Source organism: Oratosquilla oratoria, chromosome 6, assembly GCF_046742065.1.
Source record: "Oratosquilla oratoria isolate Oo_2021 chromosome 6, ASM4674206v1, whole genome shotgun sequence".
NCBI lineage: Eukaryota > Metazoa > Arthropoda > Malacostraca > Stomatopoda > Squillidae > Oratosquilla > Oratosquilla oratoria.
The window spans coordinates 7,607,659-7,617,658 of NC_134782.1; the positions used below are offsets into that span (position 1 = coordinate 7,607,659).

Sequence of the window (10,000 nt, forward strand, 5' to 3'; positions counted from 1 at the left end):
CATTTCTCCGTTTCCCATAGTGACTGTTAGTTACTTGCCCCAACAGTCCCCAAAACACATAATAGAGGAAAGGTGACGGGTTTGGCCACAGCTATTCAGCCCTTCCCACTTTTACTCTCTCTGTTCTGGGAGACCCTAAGATTATTATTATTTTTTTTTTCTTACAGACAGCCATGAAGTGTATTTTGTTGTGTTTGGCCCTGGTGGCCTGGCAGGGCAGTCAAGCCTTAAAAGTCATCGAGGCCAAACCTGACCTAGTCATGCAAGGTGAAGACAAGAATGGTAAATGCCATCGAGTGTCATTTTTTTCGTAGCCTAAAAAAAAAAAAAAAAAAAAAAAAAAAAAAAAAATAATAATAATAATAATAATAATAATAGTAATAATAATAATGATAATAATAATTAATTTAAAAAAATTGTAACTCAAAACCGATATTTTTGTTTCGTAGCCTGATACTTTTCTTTTTTCGTAACGTAGCCTTTGGTTGGCTATACAAGTGTGGTGCAGGGGAAATAAAGTCTCGTTGGACTTTCTCTTTATTGAAAACAGGCCGTTCTGGCATTTAAGCAGAGGGAATGTAATCCCCCAATAGGATAGTGTTTTCTCTGGTGAGTCTAAGGGAGAGTGCCTCCCCTAATCTCCTTGGCTGGCGACGCAGTCGTCGGGATTTATATATACGAATATTGATAAATATTTTAGACAAATTATTTGGATGATGGAGAACATAAACACAGGGGAAGGCTCGGAACCCTAAACACTCTAACGTTTCGTTCGCGTAGAACTTCTTCAGAGAAATTCTACGCGAACGAAACGTTAGAGTGTTTAGGGTTCCGAGCCTTCCCCTGTGTTTATGTTCTCCATCATCCAAATATACGAATATGCCTATCTTGCATATCAGTGTAGGGTTTACGATAGAATATAGGTTTGGGATTTATACAATACTATTTGTGTGTTAGTTGCATTGCAATGAGTTTAGTAATATTGGTTAATGTGTCATGAAATGGTGTATGGTTTGGAGTTACATATATGTAGCTTGGTAGGTATAAGGAAATAGTTAATGATCTGTCTAGCGACACTATGTACTTGTTGGGCGATGGCGTGATGTACGTTTGAGTCAGATGTGTATCATTAGATGTGGATATCAATAAGAATGGGTAGGGATTGCCAAGGTCAGTGCCTGCTGGATAACTTCTTGTATGCATGTAGATCACGTGCCAGGCACGTGATATATGTAATGGTTAGTAAGGATACAGTAACCTCAAACAGGTTTTTTTTCGTAGACTCAATCATCATTTTTATCACCACGTCCTTTCAGTAGATACTTTTTTCTTCATGTTGCCTTAGTAGCTAGCCCTGGCCTCCACACCTGGCCTTAATAGATAACCGATGACGCTATATCATTTGGTAGACGAGAATGATGAGTAGCATCATTTTGTAGCCCCGATGAACTAGTTTTTAGCCTTTATACCACCATGCCCTTTAGTAGATAGTCTTTGTCTTCAGGCCCCTTAGTAACTAGCCCTTGGCTGGACACCCACTTTTAGTAAATAGCCCTTGTCTCAATGATTCCTTTAGTAAGTAGCTTTTGTCTCGATACTTCTCTTAGTAACTAGCTTTTCCTTCTTGCCCCTTTATCAACTAGCCCTTAGCCAAGTAATTAACCCTTCTCTCCAAAGGGAAAAGGGGGGAGGGAGAAAGGCCGGGGTAGAGGAGGAGGAGGGGGAGGGGAGAGTGGAGGGATATGGGGTGGAGAAGGGGGGCGGGGAGTAGAGGGAAGAGGGGAGAGGGAAAGGGGCTGGGGGTAGAGGAGGAGGAGGAGGAGGGGGAGAGGGGCGGAGAGGGAAGAGGGGTGGAGGGAAAGGGGGGACGGGGAGAGGAAGGAGGTGGAGGGGGAGGGGGAGAGGAGAAGTGTCGGGGGTGGGGGAAGGCCTGGAATGGCAATCGGCGGAAGAAAACATCAGTAGAGCGACATCAGAGGAAAGGGAGGAGGAGAAGGAGGAGGAGGAGGAGGAGGACAGAGAGGAAGGGGAGGGAGGGGATGAGAGGGAGGAGTGAGGAGGAAGAGGAGTAAGGGGGGAAAGGGTGGAAAGGGATGAGAGTGAGGAGGGTAGGAAGAGTAGTAGTAGTAGTAGTAGTAGTAGTAGTAGTAGTAGTAGTAGTAGTAGTAGTAGTAGTAGTAGTAGTAGTAGTAGTAGTAGTAGTAGTAGTTGTAGTAGTAGTAGTAGTAGTTGTAGTAGTAGTAGTAGTAGTAGCAGTAGTAGTAGTAGTAGTAGTATAAGTAGTAGTAGACGGACCTGGAGAAGAGGTGGAGGAGGGAGAAGGGTGAGGAAGAAGGGGAGGGGGGGAGGAGAAGGAGGAATCGAAAGAGGAGGTAGGTCCAGAAGACAATGAGAGACAGTGAGTGATCCCCGGTCACTTCATTACCCTCTTGTGTGCGTGTGTGTAGCCAGACTCGGAACATAGCCGGACATCACTCGTAAAGAGAATTCTTGATGTCCAGAGTTCCAATAACAGTAGCGCCGAAAGACAATGTTGAGAAAAGGTTTTGGAGGTCAAGGGATGGAAGAGACGGAGGAGATGGGAAGGGAAGAGAGGGGGAGCGTGTGTTTTTAGGAAGAGAGCGGGTCTTATGATCACTCAGTGGTGTTATTGACTTAGATATTTTATTCTGCCTGAAAGACCAGGGGAGGTCAAGGGGGAAAAGAGGAGGCAAAAGAGAGAGAGAGTCCTTAGGAAGCAGATAATTGTCATTAATTGTTCATGTTCTCCTTCCCCGAATGCTGTAATTTTGATTTCTTTTTTTATCTTTTTCCTCCCTAACAGCCGGTCCTGTCATGGTCTGTTACTACGGGTCCTGGGCTGTGTACCGACCTGGCAAGGGTAAATTCGACGTTGAGGCCATCCCACCAGCACTGTGTACCCACATCATCTACGCCTTCGCTGGTCTCCGGAACAACCAGATCAAATCTCTGGATCCCTGGCACGACCTCTATATAGACTACGGCAATGGTGGTGAGTACTGCTGAAGGAGGGTAGGTCACTGCTTATGGACGTCATCTACGAGAAGTAGGTCAAATGTGAGACCTGATGAAGGAGGGTAGGTCGCCAGTCATGAATGAACCGGAAGGGATAAAAGAAAACGTGTGATCGCGCTGATGAAGAAGGGTAAGTCATCGGCCATGGATGGCCCTTAGCACATGTCTCAACCTCTGAGGTTTACGAAATGGGATAATGATCTAGTTAGTTCTTGTATTAATCTTTGGATAAGAAGTAATAATGAACCGGAAGGGATAGAAGAAAACATGTGCTTGCGCTGATGAAGAAGGGTAAGTCATCGGCCATGGATGGCCCTTAGCACATGTCTCAACCTCTGAGGTTTACGAAATGGGATAATGATCTAGTTAGTTCTTGTATTAATCTTTGGATAAGAAGTAAAAGGTTTTCAGTAGTATCTAAAACAAAAGTGTTTTGATGTGATGCGATTGGAGTCGCAGCAACATCGAGAACCAGAATATTTTCATCGGAAGACAACTGACAAACTACTTCTCTACAGTCAGACCTAGAATCTTCTTAGAATAAGTTGCATATCACTGATTTAATCGGCATGAATTCGTCTGAGAAGGCTGGCTATTTGTCCCAACTGGACGGATAATGAACTTTGAAGAATGTTATGAAAAAAATAAAGGGAAATATATATATATATATATATATATATATATATATATATATATATATATATATATATATATATATATATACATTTTTTTTAAACACACACACACGACCCTTTTTCTTTTTCTTCTGCCAGGAGCCTACGACCGTTTCAATGCCCTCAAGAAGCAGAACGCCGACCTGAAGACGATCATCGCCATCGGGGGATGGAATGAAGGGTCCTCTAGGTATTCAGAGGTATGTCTTCGGCTCATCTTAGGTTCCTCTCTCTCTTTCTCTCTCTATCTCTCTCTCTCTCTCGCACAAGACTTTTCAACCACATTACACTTTTGAATTGAAATCTACTCTTCCTCCTTCTTCTTCCTTACTCACCTCGACCATCCCTCTCGCCCTCAGATGGCCAAAAGCCCTGCTACAAGGAAGACCTTCGTGGACAGCGTGATGGCGTTCCTCCCGAAACACGGCTTCGATGGTCTGGACATGGATTGGGAGTACCCGACTCAGCGCGGAGGAAAACCAGAGGACAAGGTATGGGTCGCTCACTCTCATCCTCATGATACTAAGTTCCTACCCTAGTGCTGAAGTTCCTACCCCAGTGATGAAGACTCAGCCTTAGTTAAGCCTTTATTATCTAAATACTAAGTTCCTCCTTTAACGTTAAAGAGACAGTTTTTGTTCAATCTCTGGGTCGTTACCATAATACTAAGTTCCTCTCTTAATCTTAAGAACACAGGCTTGGTTAAGCCTTTGTTAACTTAATACTAAGTTCCTCCTTTGACGTTAGAGGTACGACCTTTGTTAAGTCTCTGATCCATCACCATAGCACTAAGTTCCTCCTTTATTGCTAAAGGCACGACCTTTGTTGATACTAAGTTCCTCCCTTAATGTTGAATAAAAATAACCTTTGTCAGACTTGTGGTTCATCATCGTAATACTAAGTTCCTCCCTTGATTTTGAAGAGATCTTTTGTTATGGTGGGGCTCACCGTCAAAGTGCCTCCTTTAATGATGAAAACGCAGCTTTTGTGATGGCTCTAGTTTGTTACTATAGCATTCAAGTTCCATCAATGCAAAAGAAATAGCCTTTGTGATGCCTAAGTACTAAGTTTTCCATCAATATCGAAGAAACATCCTTTGTTAGCCCTAAGTTTCGTCATCATGATGCCAAGTGCCTCCCTTTGTTAAGCCTCTGGCTTGTCATGATAATGCAAAGTTATTCCCTTTGTTTAGGTCTGTGTTTCATCATCAGGATACTAAGTTCCTCACTTCCTTCGGCAGGAGAACTATATCTCCCTCCTTCAGGAGCTTAAGACCGCCCTGCACTCCAAGGGCTACCTCCTGACGGCGGCCGTATCAGCAGGAAAGCTCACGATCGACCCCGCTTACGACGTCCCTGCTATGGCAGAGTACGTGCAAAGTCACACTGTGACATACTAGGTCAACACATTTGTGTTTGTTTTGCCATTTCAGTAGTCGGACACTCGATGACCGAGCCGGTTAGAGCGTCGGTTAGATGTTTGCGGCGGAGGTTGAGGTGACGGCAGTTCGAATCCTGCCGCCAGCGAGTTGAACCAAGGGCATGTTTTATTAGAATTCCACTCTACAAAGTCCTCTGGAAGGGGCACCGTCCTAATTTCCTGATATGATTTCGTAACGTTCAACCGAACCTTCGATAGTCTTTCTTCTGGCTGTCGCCTGGTGATTTTATTTACCCAAGGGGGACTGACCCTCCGTTGTGAAAATGCCCAACAAGAACGTACCAAGACGTCGGAAGTCTTTTTGACGTTTAGTTTGATTCTTGTTTTACGTTTCGGAACATTTTCTCTAAGTACCTCTTCTCAGACAGGGCTTATTTACATATTCATCTCGGTCCAAAGAAGAAGAAGAAGAAAAAAAAAAAAAGCAACAAGGAAATAGATTTTTTTGTCATACAATTCTACTCCTTTTCGAAGACCTACGACGAAATAGATTTTCGTTTTGAGATTTGAAAAGATGTCATTCTCTCTCTTTTTTTTTTCTTCTCGAAATGGGATTCCCTGTTGCTCCCCATTGCTCAATAAAAACCAAGCACTCGCGCCTTGGACATATTACCACAAAAGACTATTTGCATACTCTCCTTTCCTCTCTTCCTCCCTTCCTTCCCCTTCCTTCATTTCCTCTTCTTCCCTCTCTCTTCCTCTCTTTCTTTACCTTACTTCCTTTCCTATCATCCTCCCTCTCTCTTTCTCCCTTTCTTCCCCTTCCTTCCTTCCCCCTTTCCCTGCCTCTCCTCTTACTAGCTATCTTCACACATTCTTTTCTTCTTTTTTCTGTCCTTTCCTCTTCCCATCTTCATGCATTCTTTTTCCCCCTTTCTGTCTCTCCCTCTTCCTTTTCTCTCTCTTCATACATTCCACATTTCACCCTCTCGCTGTACGCACCTCTCCAGTCCTCTCTTCAGGTTGGCCTCATCCTCCTCTTTTCTTGACACCGACACGCTTTCTCCAAACCGACCCCACCAGTGTCAATGTTCTAATTGTGGTTATTTTCTTTGACAGAGCTCTTGACATCATCAATGTCATGGCCTACGACATGCACGGGGATCCCTACGCCCATCACCAGACGCCTCTCTACGCCCATCCCAAGGATGAAGGAAATAACCTTTACTCCAATGTGGTAAGTATTCGCCCTTGTTTAGTGCAAATGGGTGGGTAGGATCATACATACATATATACATACATACATACATACACACATATATACACATACATACATACATATATATACACGCATAGACACACACATGCATACATTCATACATTCACATACATACATACATACATACATACATACATACATACATACATACATACATACATACATACATACATACATACACACATACATTGTATCCTTATTAACTAACCATTATATCACATGCCTTACGCGTGACCAACATGCATACAAGGTGCCCGACAGGCACTGACCTTGGCAATCCCTACCCAATCTTGCTGACCTTCACACCTCCTAATCGTAAACATCCAAGTCAGACATGCAAACACATCATGCAAGCGTCCACCGGAAGTCACCGACACAAGTACATAGTATCGCCAGACAGATGATTAACTATTCCTTTAAATCTACCAAGCTACATACACGTAACTACAATCCATACATCGTGTGAAGGCACATCCATTGATTATATACATCCATTGAAATGCAACAAACACACAAATAATATTGTATAAATCCCAAATTCATTGACCTAACTGACAACCCACACCAAATATGCCAGATAGCCATAATTCACATATATAAATGGCGACTGCGTCGCCATAGAGAAGACTAGGGTAGACACACTCCCCTAGGAGATAGAGAGGAGACAAGGGAAGACATTTTCCCTTAGACTCACCAGGGGAGACACTGTCCCATTGGGAGAGTACATCTCCTATCTGTATATACCAGAAACGCCTGTTTCAATATATATAAAGTCCAACCATGCTTTATCTTCTCTGGACCCCACTTGTGTAACCAACCAAAGGTTACATAACTGGTGCGACTACCTTTGCAGGTCCATGACTAATGACGCCTACAAGGTCTGCCCTTTTCTCCTTTTCTTCCATGTCCCTTCTTTCTTCTTGTTTTTTTTTTCTTTTGCTTTTTATTCATTTCTCTCGTGGCTTCTTTCTTGCCCAACACCAGTCCATCCCAATAGCGTCGCATAAGAAAAGTCATTCTCACAACCCTCTGGCGTGGAAACAAATAATGCAAGCTCCCTTCAAATTGTAGTCAGCCTTCGGAGGCATTCTTGTCTCGCATCCGCTTAGTTGTGGGTTTGAATCCCACACTCCTCTCCTATTTCCAGCAGTGACTGTTACCTCTCCCGGCAGTGCCCATTAGGGCAAAAAGGACAGCTTTGGCATTAGCTATGCGCCTCCTGGTGTAGGCACCTTACCTTCTTCTTCTTCTCCTTTCTCATGCAACACATACATTTACAAAAATTCTAATCTTCGAGAAAATATGAAATTCTCCAGTACACTCAATTTGTAGACTAACAGATCGACAACCTTGTCTTCAACCGAGGCCTGACACTCCCCTTACAAAAGAAAACAACCATCGATCTCCTCTTCCTCTCCTATAGGAACCCCCTGCTTCTTCTCGTTCTCCTCCCTTACAGAATACCAGTACGCAACCATAAATCTCCTCTTTCTCTACTACATGAAAAAAAGTAACCCCAGCTTCGTTCTCCCTCACAGAAGAACATTATTTCTCCTTACAGAAAAAAGAACAACTTACAGAAGACCATCTTTGATCTCCTCTTCCTCCCACAGGGGATGAAATAACCCATGTTTGTTCTCCTAACTTACAAAACACCATCTTTGATTTTCTCTTTTTATCCTACGGGAGGTAGAATAACCCACGTCTGTTCTCCTCCCTCCCTCTCACAAGAGATAATAATTCACGTTTGTCCTCCTTTCTCCTTTCTCACAGGACTTCGCCATCCAGTACTGGCTGAAGCTGGGAGCCCGGCCGAACAAGATCGCAATGGGCATGGGTCTCTATGGCAGGTGCTTCACCCTCCAGAGAGCCGAGAACCACGATGTCTACGACCCGGCCCCTCAGGCGGGAATGGCTGGACCTTACACCAGAGAGCCTGGGTTCATGGGCTACAACGAGGTGAGTCCCTCAAGGTTCACACTTGGAGCCCTACTTTCGAAAAAAAAAAAAAAAAAAATTAGCAGCCCCTGGCGGGCGGACACTTTCTGTCCTCAGAATGTAGGATTTCCTTTTTTTTTTCTTTATTAATCTAGCATAGTGTCTTTTCTATAAAATCTACATTTAATCTCCATAAGTAGAATTAGTAAAGTTAGTAAAAATCTACTTTTATATGGTAGAAAACGCTCGCGATGAAAACTTTTAAAAATACGGCTCTTAGGATCAAGTGTTGCGTTATGCTCAATGACTGAATCTATAGGAGCTGGCCACTTGAAAGGGGGCGGAGATTCTGTATGACGTCAAGCCGCCTCGTGACGTCATGTCGCATGAACGACTTTGGGTATAACTGGACAATTTGTGTTTTCTTTCACGACGTGTTCTCTCAAGTTCTAACTCAAAATTGGACAGTTTTGCCTACTTGAGATGTCATTGCAAAATAGGTCAATGAATAAGAAAAAAGGTTATTGTGTATTTAAAGAGATTATTACAAGGAAGGTCAATGTTTTTTAGATAAATGTTTTTTTGTCTGCTTGTATTTTTTGGGGGGGGGAGGAGGAGGGGAGCAGGGAAAGAAGGAAGGGAAAGGAAGGGAGAAGGAAAGGGTAAGGGAGAAGGGAGGTGGTGAGGGTGAAACATGGAACAGGGAAGGGGTATGAGAAAGGGGAAGGGGTAGGGGAGGGAGCAGGGAGAGGAAAGGTGGAGAAGGAAAAGAGGGAGAGGGGGAGAGAGGGAGGAGCAGGGAGAATGGGAGGAGGAAGGGAAGGAGTGAGTGAGGGAGGGAGGTGGGGGCACTGACGGGCGGAGAGTACTCAGGGGTCCTCGCTGGGGCGTTTGGAAATGTAAAAAAATAAGTAAATATATAAATGAATAAGTAGAATAAACAAATATAACTAAATAAATAAACCGGCCTCAACCCCAGATTGACGCTGGACAGTCGTGGAAACCCAAAAGTGACCCATTTCTTTACCTCTACCCTAAAGGCTTCTGGTATGTTTGGGTGAAAACAAGCAAGAAGGGGAATACCCAGCTCGGCTTACCCCTAAGACTCTCCACCGAGCGCGGGTGGGCTGTCCACAAGACACCGTGACGAGGCTACAACTAACAAAGTGCCACTCCTCTCGCATGTTTTGTTTTCAGTCTCGTTCTTCTCCTCCAGATCTGTGAGAAGCAGATGCAGGGCGGCTGGACCATCGTGGATGATCCCGATATGATGGCTCCTTACACCTACAAGGACCGCCAGTGGTGCGGTTATGAACACATCGAGTCCATCACCACCAAGGTAACGAAGCTCTATCAGACCAAGAGGTTCCTCTAGACCGGACCGGCGTTTTTTCACCTTTTCCAACCTCAGCACACCACCACTAGTCATGTTTAGACACCCTAGCACCTAATTACAGAGACTTGATATGCTACATGGCTAGAGGGAGTAGTGTTTTTCATCACGTCCTGAATTTGATTTCATCGCTCCCAGCTGTTAGCCAACACGGAATTCTTTCAGTCACATATTTTCTTAGTACCACTCAGAGATTCTGCAGCTCCCTCTTTGATCTTTAGCACCAGCCTAACGTGATCATGATTACTGAATATGTGTGAGACATTGTCGGTAAATAGGTACTGTCCAAAGGCCGCGTCA

The 10,000-nt window shown here is 43.9% G+C and overlaps 1 protein-coding gene across 1 annotated transcript in view; it reads left to right on the plus strand.

The window, feature by feature from the left end:
* Positions 1–10,000, plus strand: part of LOC143025922 (putative chitinase 10) — a 63,598-nt gene that overhangs the window by 27,887 nt on the left and 25,711 nt on the right. The window contains exons 15-22 of the mRNA XM_076185904.1: positions 168–282; positions 2,825–3,013; positions 3,810–3,910; positions 4,070–4,201; positions 4,951–5,078; positions 6,210–6,327; positions 8,143–8,328; positions 9,524–9,646. Of these exons, the coding sequence (XP_076042019.1) occupies positions 168–282; positions 2,825–3,013; positions 3,810–3,910; positions 4,070–4,201; positions 4,951–5,078; positions 6,210–6,327; positions 8,143–8,328; positions 9,524–9,646 (1,092 nt within the window). The remainder of the gene's footprint in view (positions 1–167; positions 283–2,824; positions 3,014–3,809; positions 3,911–4,069; positions 4,202–4,950; positions 5,079–6,209; positions 6,328–8,142; positions 8,329–9,523; positions 9,647–10,000) is intronic.